The sequence below is a fragment of the Hippocampus comes genome, unplaced genomic scaffold (genome assembly GCF_001891065.2).
Source record: "Hippocampus comes isolate QL1 unplaced genomic scaffold, H_comes_QL1_v1.1 scaffold67, whole genome shotgun sequence".
NCBI lineage: Eukaryota > Metazoa > Chordata > Actinopteri > Syngnathiformes > Syngnathidae > Hippocampus > Hippocampus comes.
The window spans coordinates 1,048,879-1,069,044 of record NW_017805221.1 but is presented as its reverse complement, the minus strand read 5'-3'; the positions used below and the strand labels follow the sequence as shown (position 1 = coordinate 1,069,044).

Genomic DNA, 20,166 nt, shown 5'->3' with positions numbered 1-20,166 from the left:
TATACGTCATGATACGACACAACTACATTTCCCATGAGCCACCATCAGTTTGTACGTCACAAACCAAGATGGCGGGTGCGTGTGTGTTCTGTTTATTTGGACATGGCAATTGTTTGAAATAAACATCAATTATTCCTTACGTCAGTCATGTATAATGCAGTAATTTGTATTTTAAACGAAGCAGGAAGACTAATTGCTGTAGCAAATGATTTATTATTGATTAAAAACGCGTGACCTTGGGTGTTTTGCTAACGCTGGCTAATATAGTTAGCGTTAGCTTTTCGTGGATAAACTGTGTATTATCTGTCGTAAAATGTACGCCGTTTGAAAATATAATGATCACCGTCTGTGTCTCTCTACAGGGGTTGCAGCCTTTTTAAAGAATGCGTGGAATAAAGAGCCTGTCATCTTCGCCTCTTGTGCGATAGGACTAATGGGTGAGTCCACAACGAGACAGTCTTCACATCGGCCATATTTGTCAAATAAAGGACTAATTTTGACTTCTTTCGTTAGGTCTTGTGCTCCCGGTAATAAGTCCATACACAAAGTATTCAGGAATGATCAATTCTGCGGTGCCATACACCTACCCAGGTAAATTCTGTCACTACAGTCTGTGACAACTGCCAACCAGTTCATTGGTTTACATAGCTTTCATTGTATTATCAGAATCATCTTTATTGGCCAAGTATGTAGAACGCACAAGGAAATTGTCTCCGGTAGTATGGTAAACCCCTGTACTGCTGTGGATGCATTCGGACCTAACCCTAACCCCCCGCCCCAAATAAAAAAATAAACACACTTTAAATACAATGAAACAAATTAAGACACACGGTTTAACTCTCACGGTCTTTTGCTGTGCCTAACATCTTCCTCGTCCCCCATCGCAGTTCCTGTGCGAGATGACGGAAACTTGCCCGACATTCCCGTGCACCCGTGTGAGCAAAGGGGAGACAGACTGCAATGGCTGAAAGACCTTTAACTTCACATTCTTGATCACTTTGTTTTGCTCTTTGTCAATGGCCCACAATAAAAATTGTCTATTTAGTTCACCGTATTTGCCTCGTTGCTCGTGATTTGACTGGCGGAAAAACAGGATCAAGCAACAATGGGTTTAGCTTTTGTTTGAATTCTTTTTTCTACTTTGAGTAGGTTGTGGCAGATTCAACATCAGCCTGATCCCTCCCGAGCGCTTTGACCAAGCTTCAAGCGGATTAAAATTTGAATTGAGTTAATTATTGCACGCAATCATGATTTGACCCGCACAAAGAATAAAATAGGATGAACTGTGAGAACAGACGTCTTTGTTTAAACTACTTAGTCAGCGATTGTTATTTCACCAGAAGGCTCCAACTTGAATGAACACAATAGAAAAGAAAAACGAAAAAACAGGAACATGTCTGCCACAGATTTTTCTTTATTTTGCTCAATGTCAGTATTCATTATTACTCATGTTAGGAAACTGCAGCCACCTAGACTCTTACTTTTTTTGTATACAATTTCACATGGCTAATGTCGAAACATTTGCATCGTGTTTGTTAGCATTTCAAATTGGAAGAAGACTTTTACAAAATCTCACCTAAGTGAGAATATCCCTCACATTTTCGTTTTCGTGGGACAACACTGAAGATGTGACACTTTTCTACAATGTAGTCAGTGTAGAGCTTGTCAAACTAAATTTCGAGTTCCTCCACACAAATGCAATCAAACAGTTGGCAACAAAAGTGGAGTACAGGGCGAAGAGAAAATGTCCAAACCGGCCGCAACGAGCAACAGTGTGGACATGGCGCTTCACTTGTACTCACCTCGAAATATTCAATAGTCTACTCTTGATCGTGTGATTACATCATGTGCTCTGCATTCGATAGAGCTTTTTCTTCCCAACAAAATTAGGGATATGTTGTTGATTTTGTTGTTTGAATACCTTGACTTCAACATCGTTATATCAACTTCACATTCATCATTTTAAGCCAACCTGATTCCACAACATCGATACAAATATCCGCATACCAAAGTGAAAAGATCACATACACGTTAGATCAGAATTTGTGCCAAAGCAAGCGCATCTCGACTTGATTATGGGGGTGGCCGTTAGTCTTGATGATGTCATCTCCCTCGAGGGACTGCAAATACCACATCATAGCGGTTCCAACATTGGCTTTACAAACACCATCTTTCTCTTCTGGCTACAGAGCTACGAAAAGGCATTTGATCTCTCGCTTAGCAATGAACGCTTCCGTGGCTTTCGACAACTTTCCTGTAAACCTTCTCCAGCACTTTCCAATACTGCAAACCTTTGACCAACACAAGATTCTGCTGAGTCTCCTGGGTAAACGCAAACAATGATGGTGCATCCCACCCTCATGATGACTAGCTTTGTATCGGGGGACTGAAAAGGAATCAAAAACCTCCAAAGACTAAAATATTGACTTTTCTTCAAACTTACCCTCAACGACTTTCTTCTTCCTTTAGGAAAAAAAAACCCTTAAAATAAAAGCATCCTGCAGTCCAGATGTTAACCCTTATGGTGACCCACTGCTCTTGTGCATTTTTAAAACTGGCTTCTACCGAGAGACAACTTCATCATGAATTAACTACATTTTAAGTTTACCTCACAGTGGATATAACTACATGACAGAATGTTGTTTTTTGAGCTTTTTACCCAGGGAGGGGGGGGGCCCTCTAGCTCACATTTGCATTGCTCAAGTTACTATGGCAGAGTGTTAATGCAAATTTAAGATCAGCTGCATTCATTTCAAAATTACAAAATCCCGAGCATTTCTGTGGGATCATGACTTAATTCATCTTTTATGATGAAACATCAGCAGGAAGAAGCTACAGCTAAAATTGCTAACTTGCAAGGATCAGGTTAGCATTTGAAAGTCAGGTCATGAGACTGACGACAAATTAAAAAAAAAAAAAAGCTGCCTGTTTCAGACGAAGCAGACCGTGACACGGGGCGGGGGAGGGGGCAAAAATAAGCAGGGGTCCCGGACCCCAAAAATGTTGAGAACATTACTCTAAACAAGGTGAAGAGCAACACTGGGGATACGCAATATCAAAGCAGCAGCATGTTTGTCGATTACTGGCCTCAGCCTGTTATAGCCACACACACACACACACACACACACACACACACACACACACACACACACACACACACACACACACACACACACGACTGTGAAATCCTAATTTACACAATAACTACCTGTACATCTTTAAAGCAGTGCCAAAAACACCCGACTCTAAAACTATATGCCACCTAAGGTCACAATCTGAATTTGTCAGCCAATTACCACAGGAACCGGGTCCCAAGGCATAAAGCTTGACTCGACTGTAAAATAGAAGCCAATCCTGCAACACACTCAGCTACAAGCACCTCTGTGAGTGAGGCAAGAAGGCAAACAAAAGGCTAACGATAGGCAAAAAAGTTGCTAGAGAGAAGCCGAAAAATGTCGATTACAGCAGATGATCCAAAAAAATTAAAAAAATAAAACTAAAATGATGTTGATTTTGAGCATTGGTGTTTATCTGGAGCATTGGTGGGCTTCAAAACATTGACAGTATATTGGTATTATTTTTCATGACTTTAGTAGAGCCCTCGCAGGACTTCCCTGATCAGAAAGCATTGGCCCAGCCCCGTTTTAGTCTCACTGAACAATTTTGATGGATCACAGATCAGCTCCGCACATCCACCTTTCGGAAAAAAAAAAATACCTAACTAGCATCACATTAAATGAAATGAAAACAGAGAGGGGAGTACTCTTGAAACAATGATCTGTTCTGTCCCCAAAAGTGGAGCGCTCACTCGATGATTGGCGCCGAGCGATCGTTGGTGACGGTTCTTCGGAGACGAATGTGGGCAAACGGGTTGGTCCTGAATTACAAAAAAACAAAAAAACAAAAAAAAAACAATACATACAAAGAGATTCTCTGTTGGTAAGCTGTTGCTCTCATTTGTTTTTGAGAAGCTAAAAGGGTGAACATTTTTAAAAATGGAAAATGTTATTTTAAAACCATATCCCCTTGCCCTTAACATTCTGGATCAGTTGGAGATGCTCAATACTTAAGACACATGTTAACAAATACCTCGTTGGAGACGGTGGTGAGGAGGCCAACTGTGCACAGATCTGCCATAGTTGCGAAACAAAGACCATGGTCATTACTCACGCCGTCTCTTTACGTATCTACGTTTTGCTTGATCGGCCTCTGACCCTGTTGGAGTCGGCCATGCTGTACGGGCGTGGCCGGAAGGTGCTGATCCTCTGGGGAGGGAAGGAGCGCTCCTCCGCCGACTCGGGGCTGAGATTGGGAGACACCAGCTGGTCCAGCTGGCTCATGCTGGTGCTGTTGGCCTTGGAAAGGAAAAAGGAGCTGCAGCGGGGGGGGGGGTGCGGGGTGCACACATGATCAGGCAATTGCTACATTCACTCACCAGACACTTCATTGGTACACCTGCCCAATCCAATGAGACATTCGCTTGAGATTTGACACTGCCTGAGAGGTTTTGCATTCACATTGCAATGCAATGCTTGCAGTTCATTGCGGGACTTCTGTTAGGTGACAATCTAATCAGACATCAGATGAAATCTCACTTGATGTCCAGGCGTACCTAATGTCGTGGCCAGTGATTGACAATGACAGGATAAGTAGTCATATAGGGTTGTACCTTTTGGGTGTGTGGTCAAGGCTGACTCGCCTCTCAAGGTGATCCGTCCTGCCATGTTGTGGCTGAGTGTAGGAGAAAGGGAACCAGCCTTTCCTGTCAAACATCACAAAAAAACAAAAGATTGATCACAATCATCTTTTTTTATTGATTTATTTAAATGAGTCTTTCTAAACACTCAAAGACAGCCAAATCAAGTGGAGCATTTCAAAAGCAGAAAGGATCAGAAAAACTAAATGGCAACCTGGTTCAGATGAGAAACGCATACAGTACAACTAAACAAAATAAAAGAATAGAAATGAATAGCCCAGAGTTTGATGCGTGCCTTTAAGGGGCGTGGCCTAGTCAGTGATGTCAGGAGCCTGGAGCCTGGTCAATTCAGTGCGAGCGCCTGGACGTGAGTTGTGGCCTAAAGCAGCTCCTTGTGAGTGCTTTCATTTTATATTTGTGTGTTTGAATGTTAGTCCATTTCAATGGGAGATGGGTAGGGTAGCCCAAAAGTGTCCTCAAGTAAGACTGCTGTTATTCCAACATAATATGAATCGCATAAAAAGGAGTCTTCAAAATAATTACTTGAGTAACAATATTCTGTGGAAAAAAAAAAAAAGAACTCCTTCAAGGTTTTTGGGACCAAGTGGCCTCGACGTGTTTCCAGCTGTAATCTGAGCCTCGGAACGTACCGCCCGGTCCGATCATTCTGCCCGTAGTGCCACCCGTCTCTCGGCTCAGAAATCAGCAGGGTGATGCTGTCCCCCGGCAGGAAGTGCAGCAAGGAAGCGCCGCCGCCTCCTCCCCCACCTTCTGACGCGCCGGGCGAGTGAGCAAACATGGCCTCCACCCGCGTGGGCCCCGAAAGAGGCAGCATCCTGGCGCCTGAGCGAAAAAGGCAAGGATGAATATGGAGAAATGGACAGACAGGATATACCTGGAGCAAGAGTGGCAAAACTTTTGTGTTCATTCATTTACAATAAGTCAATTAAACATACCGACCGGGATACTTTACTAATTTGGCTTGCGAATGTCCCATGAGCCCTGATCAGTTGTCACCTGATCCCCAATCAGAATTCAACATGACAGCATTTTTTTCCGTCCTCCGATTGGTTGGTCAGAGCAAAAGTTGTTCCAGCTAACTTTGGCTAGCAAAACACACACACTCAATCCAATGGAACAATCGGCATCTCTGGTGAGTACGTTACGGTTCAGTTCAGTGACGGTTCGAGATGCATCTCGCTTCCGAACCATTTCAGAAGTGTGCATGCCGTTTTGAATGCGTTCGTTTACACGATTGATGGTTTCTCTAATTGTGACATGATGAAGTCAGGTGAATCCAACACATGGCTGGTACAGATAAAACTTTGAGGCCCACATCACCTTGAAAGCCGCCCAGCCTCATCTCACTGCCGGGCCGCTTGGGAAGCGGAAGAGTGGACGTGGCGCACATCTCAGCAGTCTTCTTCAGCCAAGGATGAGCGACAGGTAGAGTGTTGTTCCCTCCCGGGCCCACCTGTTGATGCAGCAGCTGCACGGGAGTCATAGCCCTGGACAGAGGGGCGCTGTGGGGCAGCGTCGGGCTGTGGGGGGCGCTGTGCGGAATCGCGAGCGTGACGCCCTGCGAGGCGCTTTCGCTCGGGGGCACCTGGCTGAGCGACATGACGGTGGAGGGGATGAGGCTCGGCGACAGGTTGCTGGTGTTGGCGGCCAAGAGGAGAGAGGAGGCGGGCTGCGCCGCGCCTCCTGTGGGGGTGGACGCGGCGGGGCTGGCGCTGCCGCTGGTGCTGCTGTCGGCCAGGGGACTCGTCGCCGACACGGTGAGCGGGGAGCAGCTGTGCTGAGGGGACGCTCCTCTCGACGAGGTTCCAGTGGCCGACACGGACCGGAAGGTCTGCGGAGAGCCCTGAGGGCAGGCGTCGCTCTGGGAGGACGAGGAGGGGAGCGAGTGCTGCTGCTGCTGCTGCTGCTGCTGGGAGCGGTCCCCATTCAACAGAGGTGGGACCTCTTGAACTGACAGCCTCTACAAAACAAGACACAAGCTACTAAAAAGCCACAAAGCTCCGCCACAGCTTCAACACGTGACATCCTTCTATCCATTTTTACATTCAAACTTTGGGACAATTTGTCCAGGTCACATGGTGTTTATGTTTTCCCTCCGAGGGCCGTGAGGACAACCGCATAAACTCGGGGATGCGGCTAAATGCTTTCCAAATGTAACACTGGAACACCATCGCGGTCTGACCTGTTCCGGCTGAGAGCAGCCCAGCTTGGTGTATCGCAGGACCTCGGCGATCCCAGCAGCCCCGGAGCTCTGTGGCGCCGTGTGACGCAGCAAGTTGAGAGCGCGCTCTGGTAGTTTGGTCGGCTGAGTGCACGACTGCTGCCACGACGACAGTTTTTGTGACAGGAGCTCCTTCACCTGTGCCGAATTAAAAAAAAAAAAAAAAAAAAAAAAGACATCCAAATGAATGACTTATTTTGAAACACCCGCACTAGGCGGAAATCTGCGAGAAAGGTAAACAATATCATTTCATTTATGGGGCACTTTCAAAGTGCTGTGAAAAAAAAAAGTGAATAAAAATCGCACACCAAACCCAAAATCATTGAACATGATTTTAAAACAATAAAACAGCAACATTGTTAAATGCAAAAAAAAAAAAAAAGTAACACTAAAATAAGGGCTCAAGATTTGTTGAACGCCAAGGCTTACATCTCCCCAACGCTTTAAACATGTTTCAACTTAATAAACCTTTGAAACATATTGTCGGCGAATTTGAACAAGCAAGAAAATATCATTTCTGAGGTTAACGCAGATTCCAAAATTAAAATTCCAATAATCAGCTGATTAATTGGTTATTTTGGGGTCCCCCTACTGTTATTTGTTTAACGTTACAAAAGAAAGAAAAATGGACAACAATTGCCCAATTTTTTTGAAGGAGCAGCACAGTGTCCATTGAATCGAAAAACAAAAATGGTGGCAAAAACTGTTCAAGCCTTCACATTTTCTTTCGTGATGTCATGACTGCATGTTTTGATCAAGCGTTGACTGGATTGCAGCCGGACCGCTGCGGCTGACTGAGGGGAAGTTAACGCCGTCACCTTGCAGTGGTAGTTGATGAGCAGCTTGGTCACGCAACACTGCCGATCCACCAGGAAGCAGTATCGCCTCCTTTCCTCAGTCAGCGCCGACCTATAACCCGTCGCGACCAGCGTGTCCAGCTCCACTTGGCGCCGACTCATCAGCTCCACAAACTGAGAACACAATCGGACGCATATCATTTGTAGCCATACATGGAGCCGGCCGGGAGTGACCTTTCGAGTACACATTGTTGCCAACCAGGAATAGCACACGTGACATCACTTCCTGCATCACAAATGAATCCAAAACAGCGCTCGTGGCTGTGTTGACCTTTCCTAGAAAACAACACTTGCTCCTTGACTTCCATATTAGGCAAATAAAACCCTCTCAAATCTTCTCATTGTGAAACTCGCCCGCTGGAGGGGGGGAAAAAAAAATCAGGTGATGCAGATTGCCGTGTAAGCTCATTTAGAGCGACCTGTTGATTTCTAAAAAACAAGCAAGTTTTGTAGGAGCTGAGCGTATACTCGCCTGCATCTCTCGATCTCCGTACTTGTTCGGGTGACGGCTGCCCAAGCTCTTCCTGCGCAGCTTCTTCAGCTGCGCCTGGCAGCGCTCGATGGAATCTGTCTTGGACCGCCGCTCGTTCTGGTACTTCTTTAGTGTGGCCTAAAGAAGGACAATTTTACCTTTTAATAAATGTTTTCTTTTTTTCTTGGGAGAATAGTGATGAAATGATACTTTGCTGCAATGTAAAGCAGTCAGTGTGGAGTTTGGATAAGAGTGTATCTTGACTGTCCCCTCAACTATATGTCTAAACGTTGGCAACAAAAGTGAGTACACCCCTGAGTGAAAATGTCCAAACTAGGCCCAATGAGAAATTTTGTATCCCTTCTGTCATGCGAATTATTCATGTTGCAAGGTCGAGGGTGTCAATGGGAAGCAGGTGTGTTGAATTCAAAGTTGCCGAAACATTTTTGTCAGTGAAATTTCGTAAATTTCTCCCAAATTTTTAACAAAATAAAAACGAATGAAAATTGGCAGATTTGCTCTAAAAAAGAATTAAAATGGACTGATTTTGAAATACAAAAGTCAAAATGAAATAAAAACTAACTCTAATGTTCCATTGCTTGTCGCCGGTGTTTCACTTAATAAACGTAACTTTTAAAATGGAAAAATAAAGACGAAATACCAAGCTGCTGATTATAGGCAAGGAGCTGTCTAATTTTCATGGTCTCGTTTTTTTGTCAACCAAATTTCCCCAACACATTTTTTGGACCGGGTCGACTCAGAAGGAAGAAAAATCACACGAAAAGGTGTCGAAGTAGCGAGGTAAAACTGCAATGGATGAAGCTATGGTCACAAATGAAAATCTACGGATTTCTAGACGGGGCATCCCGTGAACCTGATTGGAACCGCGTGTCATCTGCGGGAGGACCTCCCATCCTCGCATGGACTTACTGTGAGGTATTTTATGTCCAGTTCCAGCTTCTGCTCCAGCTGGGCCAGCAGCTCGGAATGAAACAATTTGAGCTGTTGAAGAATGGCCAAAATGCACGCGCACAAATGTTCATTCGTGTCTCACAACTTGATGTCTGCGCGCGTTCTGTGGCGTTCTCCCTCCCTCCTTACCACGTCTTCCAGCTGCACCTGGATCTGTCTGTGGACCTCGGCCATTTGAAATAATGTGTCTCCTGCGCAACGGGGTCACCGGCAAGAGAATAGAACAGAGCAGAATAGTACGGGATAAAATAATCTATTGAGATTGGGACAAAACAATGAAAAGCAGTTTAACAGCTCTATAGGTTTAAAAGAATATTAAGAAAGCTACACAAGATGGAAATCATCTCAAATTGTAGTTGCAGACAGGCTTTTCTTCAATTAGTGTGATTATGATTATACGGTAAGTGAAACGAGTGACACATAAACATTGTTTAAATGATGGCGGAAGTGACGCAACAGCACATGGGGCGGCGCCTGCTTCCCGCCGTTGCGTTGGCCAGAGCTACGACGAATGAAAATTGGTCCGTGTTGAGTTGATTGGCAAATGCTCGTTTGTTGAGCAGATATTTGTCCGGGCCTCAATGCGCTTTCACCATGTTGCAGGTCATGTTTATTTCTTCTCAATTTTGCTGTAACGAGTTGTTCATGGCGTTATTTTTCATTTATTCGACTGTATTAGTAGCGCGAACCCGCAGTTCACCGCGGCCGCCATTCACTTACTTATGTGTTACGCGGTCCGCGTCTGGTGTGTTCAATGACACTTCGTAAACGAGACTAAAAGTGTTCTTGTCCTCTTTTACTGTGTGTCGTTGCAAAAATAGACGACTGGGATTCTTATCATTTCTACCGTAACGCTTTGGTTAAAATTACTATACGATCACACACGTAGATTTAGTTTTCTTGTAATAGTAGAAACAATATAATTCAATATTTTGTTCGTCGTCAGTGTAACGAGGAATGCGCATTGATAGTTGTCCTGGACTGGATGCTCCTGCCATACTGTGGTGCAGCCCTGTAATAATCATCATTCATTTCAGTAATCCACCTGAGCGTCAGTGATGTTTTGAAGCGACAGCGATGTGGACCTAGAAACTGCCACACTCCAATAGTGGCCCGTCACATAAGCATGGAAACATTTGGGCATCATAACAACTGAACATACAGTATGAGGTAAATACACACAAAACCATGAGCCCTTATGCCTCAGGGCTCCTGGACATGCACATCTCTCCCAATTTTTGTCGCCCTAGATCAAATATAGCGGGGTAGGGCTCTGTTAAAGCTCAGACCAATTTCTATTACTGGTATATTTGTACTGCGTTCAATTGTGTAATAAATCACAAGGTGGTCTAAATATATTGCGAAAGATGTTTTAGTAGCTTGCACACAGGCCCCGGTTGACAAACATGGAGCAAGCATCCTCTCTGGATGGGCCACACAGCGCAGTAGTATGCAGCGGCTGGCATCTTGCCCTCTTGACACCCCTGCCCGCCTCCCCCGCTCTTTTCGGCATCACAATGAGATCATGTGGTGTTGTTAATCTCCCAACAATGAGTCCACTCTCTCCCTTTCCCTGTGTTTCCTCGCTCTCTACATTTCCTCTTGTGTCTTCATCTCCTCCCTGGACAAACACAAAGCTCCCGAGTCCCACAGACCATTTCCCCACGCCCCGAATCCTCTCAGCCGGTTGGAGTCTATGAGCGGCTGGTTTTTATTTTTCTTCCCTTCAACCTGCACCTTGCGCATGCACTCACCCAGCTCCTTGGAACCTTGGCTGTCGCTGGCCAGCTCTCCCAGCTTGACCAGAGCGTCAAAGTAGCCCTTCGCTGCCACTGTCACTCCTAAGGAAGACAGAACATGTTGGGAAATGTTCATGCAGTACCAAGTAAAAGTTTTAGGCCACTACTAGCTTTGTTCTGGTTATACGGTGGCTTTTCCGATGACATTTGATTTTGACATATGAACCGGATACACTTAGCAAGATTACACAAACACATCACAAATCAATTTTGACAAAACATTGTTGAGGGGTAGGGAATGAGATGTGGACGAAAATGCTGTCAATCTGGATGAACGCACGGCAAGTATCTACAATTCTTTTTTTTCTTTAAACCATTGTACTTATTACAGGATCAGCATAAGAGTCAAGACGTCACTTTGAGTATGTTCAAAATGCTCCGTAAACAGGAAAAACTAACTCATAAATATGTGGACAAACTCAACTTCATTTCATTTTTTTAGAGCACTTTAAAATTGCTGTGCATAAATAAAAATTGCACATAAAACCAAAGATGGTTGAACATAATTTTGAAAGAGTTACATAGTTAAATACAATAAAAAGATCGGGGCTCAAGCCTCGTGCTGTGTTGAATGCCAAGGAATTAAACTGGGCATTAGGGTGGATTTTCAAAATGGATAGGAAACGGGACCCAAGTTAGGAACACGGCATTTTGAGTTTGAACAAACAACAAAGATTCTGTCATACTTTTTTTCTTTCACTTTTATGACCAGATTTTCCCTGTTGAAGGTATGCGTGCTACTGAGTGACAAGAAAAAGCGACTCGCAGAAAAGTATCTGGTTTTCCAATCTAGGGACTGAAAGTGAAAAGTTGTCTGAAAAATTCCAAGAACGTAACAAAAAAATGCCTTCTTAAGTACCATAAGAAAGTATTTGTCAGATTTCCTCACGGTAGGCATTGGGACGGACGCCCTACTGGAAGATGAAGAGTTGAAATGCTCCGACAGCTTTCGCTCTGAGGTTCCTCCATGTGCTAAAGTCACCCAAGCGTGTCTTGATGGACCTTGCTTTGTACCCGGGGAATCAGAGAAAAGGGCCTCCCACAAATTTGGAAGGATACGGTTGTCCAAAATGTCTTGAGACGAAGACCAAATAGGACCTTTGACTGCTTAATTCATTGATGAGGAGGTATGTTTCAATCACCGGGGAAAACCAAGATGGAAAGCTATGAATAGAATGTCGACATGGCGTTTTTCAGTCACGTGTGATTTACGATGCCTTGCATTTGTTGATGCAGCTGTCTCCGACTCCCAGACAAAATTCCTCTTTGGAGAGACAAATCTTGAGAAGCCTTGAACTTTGATTTGCTAACAGATGCTTTTCACTCCTCCACATTTCATTTCCCCGACAGCCAGCAGTAGTAGAATGAAAGTTGAAAGTGTGACACGTAATTTGGGACAATACACACTGCTAGATATCAAATGCAAGTATGCAGACACTAAAATTATATATATATATATATATATATTTTTTTAGTCTGACATGGACTTGATGTGACCATTTCAAATGTGGCGTGCCTCTGGATGTGCTTGTGCACGGAGGTGGTGTGACAGTTTGGTTTTAACGGACATTTTTTTTAATTGGTGGGATTGGACTTCTATGATATGAGTAAAACTATTTTTAAAAAGTTTTTATTAGAATGTGGATTTTCATCTATATCGGGTGAGTATGGATGGTTCTTAGATACGTAGTTCAAGTGCTCCCCCCCACCCCCCACAACGGACTTCATCATAATGTAGACATTTTTTGGTGGGGGCGGGGGCCAAACCTGTGAGGGCTTTCTCGTAGTGTTTTCCCATGGTGACAAAATTCTTCAAGCTGGGGTTGAAGTGGTCCAGGATACCCTGTTGGCAAACATCAAACTTGTCAGCTGCGACCATTTGGCAATTGTGAAATGGAGCATACCTTATAAACATTTTCCGTCATCTTGTTGACCTCGTCCGTTCGTGACATTTTGTGCTTCTGCGGCTTCTCTCTTCCAAGTGTGTTGTTCCTGACGGGTCTCGCTCTTCCTTGGTCAGGACGCTCTGATTTACAGGAGAAGAGAGATACATTGATTTAGGAAAGGGAGTCTTTATATTTTTTCAAAGGTGTGAGATTATTGCAGCTAATTAGTGCAAGTATGTGATTTAAAAAAGAAAAAGGCGCCGGAGGGTGTTTGGAGGTCACTGCAACCTCACGTCAAGATAGGAGCGCATGCCCTTGACTAAAAGCAGATATTTTCACCCGGATAGACATGTTGGGGCCAATATCAGCGCTATCGGGCCAAGCCAAATATTCCGCAAGATAAGCAGAATGAGGTGGCGGGGGGGGCGGCCAGTCACAGGTGTCAAAACGGAGCCACACAATGGGAAGAGGATGTCCAGGTTGGTTTTGCGCGGTGGCAAAAAAAAAAATAAATCAAAGTGCGCAGCCACGGCGTTTATTATGTGAGTGAGATTACAGGCAAGACGTTGACCCAGATCAGCTCATGCGACGTGGCACAAAGAAAAACAATTCCAGACTATTGCTCATTAGGGCCACCCGGGTCTTCTGTGTGTGTGTGTGTGTGTGTGTCAGAAGGGCTGCGACAACAAAAAGCAGAAGATTGTGAATTCTTTTAAAGTGGAGAGATTTTCTTCTGGGGGAGTTGCAGTGTTTTTAGCATGAAAGAGGGGAAAGTCTGCAGGTGGTTGGGAGCTGACAGAAGATGCATTCATGTGCTTTAGAGCCTGGGAAGGTGTGGGGGGGGCACTAATTGATGCATTTAAACGCGTTCGCTCTCGCCATCCATCCTTCCAACTATCTGCCCCCCCCCACGATTTCTCCCAGCAAATTAGCAATTAAGGCAAATGGGGAAAATTTAGTCACAAAAAAGTCCACATATATATGGGTGTGTGTGTGTGTGTGTGTGTCTAAATATATCTAGACATATACACAAATACATGTTACAGTGACGTTAAATGTACATTTCAGCAATGAAACCCTTTCAAGAGAAAAGTTTTGTTTCCCCCCCCCAAAAAAAAAATTTGATACCTCATGTAATAGAAAAAGTTTGAGAAACACGATACTGGGGACATGACTGGAGTTGAAAGTATTTCCTATACGGTCAAGGGTTAAGACTAGCAACGGTGCTGGAAAGAACAAGAAGCACAGCTCAACTGTGACCAAATAATTTCCCACCGCCCGCACAATCGAGCAAAGTGGCGACAAAACGGATCAGTTGCCGAGCCCAACTCACTTCAAGACCCCTTGCGACACACACAAAATGGTCTCGTCATTGTTGTAGGTGGTGGATGTGAGCCTGGCCTTTTGCAGCCTGTTGAAGTGTGCAGCAAGCGGAACACCACTCATGGTGGGGGTGGGGGGTGGGTACATACAGTCTATCAAAAAAGTAGTTACCTTGTTCTCATCTCATAGTCGGAAGAGGCGAGCGAGCGAGAGTTCCTGATGAGCTGTCCTCTCTCTTCTTGCGTCGGGTGGCTTCAGTGAGTGGGGGGATTGTTTCACCAGGCAGGCCACTAAATCTCAACTCCCCTCCACCCCTTTTTCACATGCGCGCGCGCTCTCTCTCTCTCTCTCTCTCTCTCTCGCCTGCACACAAGAATGGAGGTCAGATATTTGGTGCCGTTCAGTACCTCTCCTCATTACTGAGCCGATTAGCAACATGCCTTCACGGATGCATAAAGAAAAAAAAAAAAGTGAAAAAGTGTCCAGGAGCACTTTCTCCAGCCCTCCCCTCCACAGCAGGTCCGCCCATGCAGCTTCCCGGCGGAGCGCGATCGGCCTCCAAAGCAGTGGCCTGCCGCTCACTCGCTTGCTTTCCCTCACTGGGCCTGAATAACAATGAGCTGACGGGACCTGGTCTGAATAGCAGCAGGAGAATAATGACTTGAACCTTTTTAAACCCCCCCTAAAAAAAAGGGGGGGGGTCGGGGGTCCAGGCACAGGCCTGGCCTACATAGATCAAGAGTAGCGCGCATTCCTGCTCCACGAAGGACACGGCGGGCCGGACGGGGCCTCAGCGCATGCAAACGCGCTGCAGGCTCGTCAGCTGCCCTCGACTCTTCTTCGTGAGGTTGCCACGTCCGGAGCTGAGGAGGGTCCCACTTCCGCTCTCACTTTTTGTGCGGAAGAACGACTCACTGGACACTTGATTCATCTTGCCTTTCTTTGTCAAACTCTTTGGGGAATTTTTTGTTGATCCTGTTTGAGGGACACAAAATGAAGGACTAGAATGAAAGGAAACCCCGCGTTGATGAACCCAACACGTCACACGCAAGATAAAGTATCAAAGCATAACACCAAGCTCATTTTCTGTTGTACGAATGGCAACAAGCGGCTGCACAGGTTGACAGGAGTTCCTGCGATTTCATGGATGAGCATTTCATTGTTCTGCTAAATGAAACCACAATTGCAAACATCAACTCCAGGCTCATGGCTGCCTCACACGCCGCTCCTCGAGTGCATCGAAAACGCTAAACGGCTTTTGGCCACTAGAGGGAAGCAGATCTTCAATGATTGCTACTTGTTTGATGGACGCTTTCGTGACCAACTCAACAAAACTCATCTCAACTTTATTGATATCGCACTTTAACAAAAGCTGCAGCTGTAAAAAAAAAAATAAATAAATAAATAAAAAAAGCACTGCTCAGGACACACGACATAAGAAATTAACAACACAGTAATCCCTCGTTTATCGCGGTTAATGGGGACCAAAACCACCTGCGATAAACGAAAATCCGCGAAATAGCAACCCCCCCATATAGGTACATGTACATAATATTTATAAGGCCAAATTTAATGGTATACATGCATGTAGAAGTAAATTTTGAAGTAATTAACATGACTTAATGCTGTATACGAATATATTTAAACATGTATAAGTTTTAGCAGCCGCTCATAACAAAATACAGTAAACATATTCATGTAGTATATGTTGCTCTATGTGACTCGCTGTTGTTTTGCTGACTTTCGCTGCTTCTCGCGGACTTTTTGTGGACTTAAAAAAAAAAAATTATGAATATGTTTGAAAAATCCGCGATGCACTGAAGCCGCGATAAACAAACCGCGAAATAGCGAGGGACAACTGTAATCCTAATATTTTTTTTCCTCAATTGTTGGCATACTCAGAATTCTCCCAGCCTGGTTCCAAGTACGTAAATGAAGCACACAAGTTTGCAGATTCAAGTTGGGTGGAATTGAAGGAAACGAGTGTGGAGAATTGTGTGTGTGTGTGTGTGTGTGGGGGGGGGGCGTTCTCTCACTTGTACAGATGAACAGGCGGGCTGCCGTGTTTCAATCAGTGTGTGTGAGACGTTGATTTGACCTTTCACCCTTAAAGCGGCGACGTGTCCTCCCGCCACCTCGTTGGCTGCCAGTCGAGCGGGGTGCCAATCAGGTCAGCGGCTCGCGTGCCGGCATGTCCGGTGGTTGCCGAGACGACGGCGTCGGGCGCGGTCTCGGAAGGTTAAGCGCTCGGTCCCCTTGGAGGCGGAGTCTGCCAAGCAAGAGAGAGAGGAGGAGGGAAGAGGCAGACGATGGGGAAGGCTCCCAACGAGGAAACCCCTGGCAAAATCTGATCAGTGTGCGCGCGGATGCTCGAGCGACCAAAACGGCAGGTAAGAACTCTTCTGATTTTCTCGAGACAAAATGTGAGGAATATGGGAAGGGAGTGGCATGCATTTTGGCCGCCCGTCTCCAAATCAGGCCAAGCTACGCTTTGAACATGCTCACCGTTGGAGACGGACGACATAAACACGAGGAAAGTCGTACATTTGGCGGTTCACGTGATAATATTGCGAGATTAACGTTTACGAGTGTTGCCAGCGGGAAGTTGCAATCATACAAGAAAAAGTCATGCAAAATATTCCAAATGATGACATTTTTTTTAACAATAACAAAATGTAATATATAATAATCTAAATGAAAATAAAGTAGTAATATTACCCCCCCAAAAAATTACTTTTTTGGTTTGAAAAAAAAAAAAGCCATAGAAGCGGGAAAAGCAACCAATTTAAATAATATATACCAAAAAAAAAAAATCACCATATCGTGAGAAGAAACTATTTCTTACAGGAGTAACTGAAAAGAAGTGATGATATCACCCAGAATGAGGTCTCAATTTAACAGGAGGGAAGGGATCATTTTATGAAAAAATTGTTTGGAAAAGAATCAAGTTGCAATTTATGAATTTCGCTAAGGTGTAAAATGACATGAAAAACTCTTCAGGAAAATCTATTCTGAATTTTATGAATGAAATCGTGGCATCATCAATTGTGACAAAAATCTGGAGTCATTTTAGAAGGTCGAATGTTACGAAAGGCACATTGGAGTCTGAATATTACGCCCCAAAAATGAGACAAAAAAAGGGACAAAAGTAGAAGAAAAAGATGACATGAAGTGTTTTGCATACATGAGTGAAGAGTTGAGTTTAGGATCAGTAAAAAAAAAGCAAACTTTCATCAGGAGAGAAATTGTTCCTATTTTGTCACACCGCGTTCAGCACAAATTCTGAAAAAGGGGCCTGCGGGCTTGTGAAAGCTTCCAAGAAACGACGACCGCGTGCCAAAACGGTGACCTTGAAGCGCTCGCCGCTTATTTCCACGCCTGGTGACTTGCTCCCGTCGGAGCTTTTAAGGCGCACTTGTCGGGTTTTCCGTTTACAACCGATGGCGCGACTTAAATAGCCACCATCTGGCACGGCGACCTCGCCGCGGATTACCGCAAACACGCGTAAAGTAGACCGAGGAGGAGGAGGAGGCCGAAGAAGCCCGGCGATCTGGGAGCGCAACAACTGCTCCTAATTAGGTTAATTGAGCCGGTTGCCGCTGCTGATAAACTGATCAAGTGGCAGGAGGATCAACGGGCGAGATTGGTATTGACACGCTTCCCGACTTGGAGACCATCTGTCTGGGCTTTAAGCCTCGGCACTCAAAAAAGAGCAACCAGAGCCGCGGTCCCAACGTCCTTTGCCGCTTGCCGTCCGACGTCGGAGTCCACCCGTGTGGAGGCCTCAACTTCTATCATGCGGGACGTTTCATGTCACCGTCAAGACAAAATGGCCACATGGGGATTCCATTTTACAAGATGGAGCTTGAACCCATCGGTCGCCCTTTTCAGGCGGTGTTTCCCAGCCGAGTAGATTTCGTCAAGACACATATTTTAAGTCAGAAAAATCCCGCAGCACAAAACGTGAATACGCAAGGCCGTCTGTAACCGAGTGCGGTGATTCTCACCGTGCGCTACTGGTACGAAGAGTGGTGGCGCCGGGGCTTCCTCAAGTGGGCCGGGCAAGAACCACTGCCTGAGTGAGTGTACTTCATTTGGCAGAACTTTTAAGTGGCTTACAATAATGGTAAACATACATGTTAGGAATAAAACCTGTCTAGTTTTTTTTTTTCCGATGAACATCAAGGTCTACTACACTACTGTGTTTTACTGGTGACCGTGGCTTTTTGGAGGGGGTAAATGATGTCAAATGCTTGGGAACGACTGATCGGGTGGAAGAGCGTTTTGAAGTCTAGGAGAAATGAAAAGAAATATCTTGGAAGTTGGACATACCGAAGAGAAGAGTGGAGCACTGGAACCATTAAAGAAAACAAGAGAGGCTTTAAAACCTTAAAAAAAAATTCGTGCCATCGTCCTCATCTTACATTGTTCTGCCTGTCACAATACGTCGCCGGCAAAGAAAGGTGAACACCGAGAGAGGGGTGGAAAGCGCATCAGCCTTGTGGCTCTTGTTTTGCAGTTCCATCCCAGAAATCGGTGAAGGAACCAAGAATCAATCGGCCGCCCGAACGATGGCCTTTCGACTTTGATGCCGAGTCCTCAGAAGGATGGAGAGAAAAAGGAAGATCGCGCCTCCGTTGGTCATCCTCCTCTCTCTGCTCCTGCTGCCCGCGTCTTCCACTTGGGACCTGAACGACTTGCACGGCGGCACACAGCCGCGCTTGGTGTGCGCGCGGCGGGGGCCGCCCGCCAATCGAGCGCGCCTCCGGCCGGCTGGTGGGGGGCGAGCGACGAGGCCAAGGCCGCCACGCTGCACCTGCGCGAGAGTCTGCTGCGCCACAGAGAGACCATCCTGGACCAGAGGGAGACCATCCGAGAGCTGACCGCCAAGCTTGCCCTGTGCGAGGGCTTCGCCGGCTCGTCTCATGACGACCGAGCGAGCGCGCCCTCGGACCACGCCTCGGACGGAGCCGACGGCGCAAAGCCCCGAGAGAAGGACGTCGTCGAGCAAGTCAGGCGGTGTTTCCCAGCCGAGTAGATTTCGTCAAGACACATATTTTAAGTCAGAAAAATCCCGCAGCACAAAACGTGAATACGCAAGGCCGTCTGTAACCGAGTGCGGTGATTCTCACCGTGCGCTACTGGTACGAAGAGTGGTGGCGCCGGGGCTTCCTCAAGTGGGCCGGGCAAGAACCACTGCCTGAGTGAGTGTACTTCATTTGGCAGAACTTTTAAGTGGCTTACAATAATGGTAAACATACATGTTAGGAATAAAACCTGTCTATTTTTTTTTTTTCCGATGAACATCAAGGTCTACTACACTACTGTATTTTAATGGTGACCGTGGCTTTTTGGAGGGGGTAAATGATGTCAAATGCTTGGGAACGACTGATCGGGTGGAAGAGCGTTTTGAAGTCTAGGAGAAATGAAAAGAAATATCTTGGAAGTTGGACATACCGAAGAGAAGAGTGGAGCACTGGAACCATTAAAGAAAACAAGAGAGGCTTTAAAACCTTAAAAAAAAATTCGTGCCATCGTCCTCATCTTACATTGTTCTGCCTGTCACAATACGTCGCCGGCAAAGAAAGGTGAACACCGAGAGAGGGGTGGAAAGCGCATCAGCCTTGTGGCTCTTGTTTTGCAGTTCCATCCCAGAAATCGGTGAAGGAACCAAGAATCAATCGGCCGCCCGAACGATGGCCTTTCGACTTTGATGCCGAGTCCTCAGAAGGATGGAGAGAAAAAGGAAGATCGCGCCTCCGTTGGTCATCCTCCTCTCTCTGCTCCTGCTGCCCGCGTCTTCCACTTGGGACCTGAACGACTTGCACGGCGGCACACAGCCGCGCTTGGTGTGCACCCCCATTCCGGCGGACGCCGACCCCGCCTGCTTCCCCGCTGCGGGCGCGGCGGGGGCCGCCC

General features: G+C 45.8%; 3 protein-coding genes across 6 annotated transcripts in view; 2 read left to right on the top strand and 1 right to left on the bottom strand.

Moving 5' to 3' along the window:
- Positions 1 to 2: 2 nt before the first annotated feature.
- ndufa3 (NADH:ubiquinone oxidoreductase subunit A3) lies at positions 3 to 1,054 on the top strand. The gene is made up of 4 exons (XM_019868978.1): positions 3 to 75; positions 363 to 437; positions 514 to 591; positions 888 to 1,054. Exons 1-4 carry the CDS (start codon positions 9 to 11, stop codon positions 977 to 979), a joined length of 312 nt encoding a protein of 103 aa, XP_019724537.1. The 5' UTR covers positions 3 to 8; the 3' UTR covers positions 980 to 1,054.
- A 342-nt stretch (positions 1,055 to 1,396) lies between these two features.
- LOC109515290 (brain-specific angiogenesis inhibitor 1-associated protein 2) lies at positions 1,397 to 16,365 on the bottom strand. Of its 3 annotated transcripts, none has more exons than XM_019868961.1 (15): positions 14,419 to 15,288; positions 12,943 to 13,064; positions 12,806 to 12,881; positions 10,994 to 11,080; positions 9,369 to 9,430; positions 9,198 to 9,269; positions 8,268 to 8,405; positions 7,757 to 7,909; positions 6,900 to 7,076; positions 6,038 to 6,677; positions 5,347 to 5,539; positions 4,670 to 4,762; positions 4,215 to 4,374; positions 4,090 to 4,130; positions 1,397 to 3,877 (listed from the first exon to the last, which is right to left on the bottom strand). In XM_019868961.1, exons 2-15 carry the CDS (start codon positions 12,988 to 12,990, stop codon positions 3,805 to 3,807), a joined length of 2,013 nt encoding a protein of 670 aa, XP_019724520.1. In that variant the 5' UTR covers positions 12,991 to 13,064; positions 14,419 to 15,288; the 3' UTR covers positions 1,397 to 3,804. The 3 variants fall into 3 exon arrangements, with proteins under 3 accessions (XP_019724520.1, XP_019724519.1, XP_019724518.1); XM_019868960.1 differs by lacking the exon at positions 1,397 to 3,877 and adding an exon at positions 16,284 to 16,365 and having other exon boundaries at positions 3,994 to 4,130; positions 14,419 to 14,610; XM_019868959.1 differs by lacking the exon at positions 1,397 to 3,877 and having other exon boundaries at positions 3,994 to 4,130; positions 14,419 to 15,341.
- A 159-nt stretch (positions 16,366 to 16,524) lies between these two features.
- The window catches only part of LOC109515293 (neuronal pentraxin-2-like), an 8,284-nt gene continuing 4,642 nt past the window's right edge, over positions 16,525 to 20,166 (top strand). For both annotated transcript variants that reach the window (XM_019868968.1, XM_019868967.1), the window contains exons 1-2: positions 16,525 to 16,637; positions 18,767 to 19,246. In XM_019868968.1, coding sequence (XP_019724527.1) covers positions 18,836 to 19,246 — 411 coding nt within the window. In that variant the 5' untranslated portion in view covers positions 16,525 to 16,637; positions 18,767 to 18,835. The remainder of the gene's footprint in view (positions 16,638 to 18,766; positions 19,247 to 20,166) is intronic.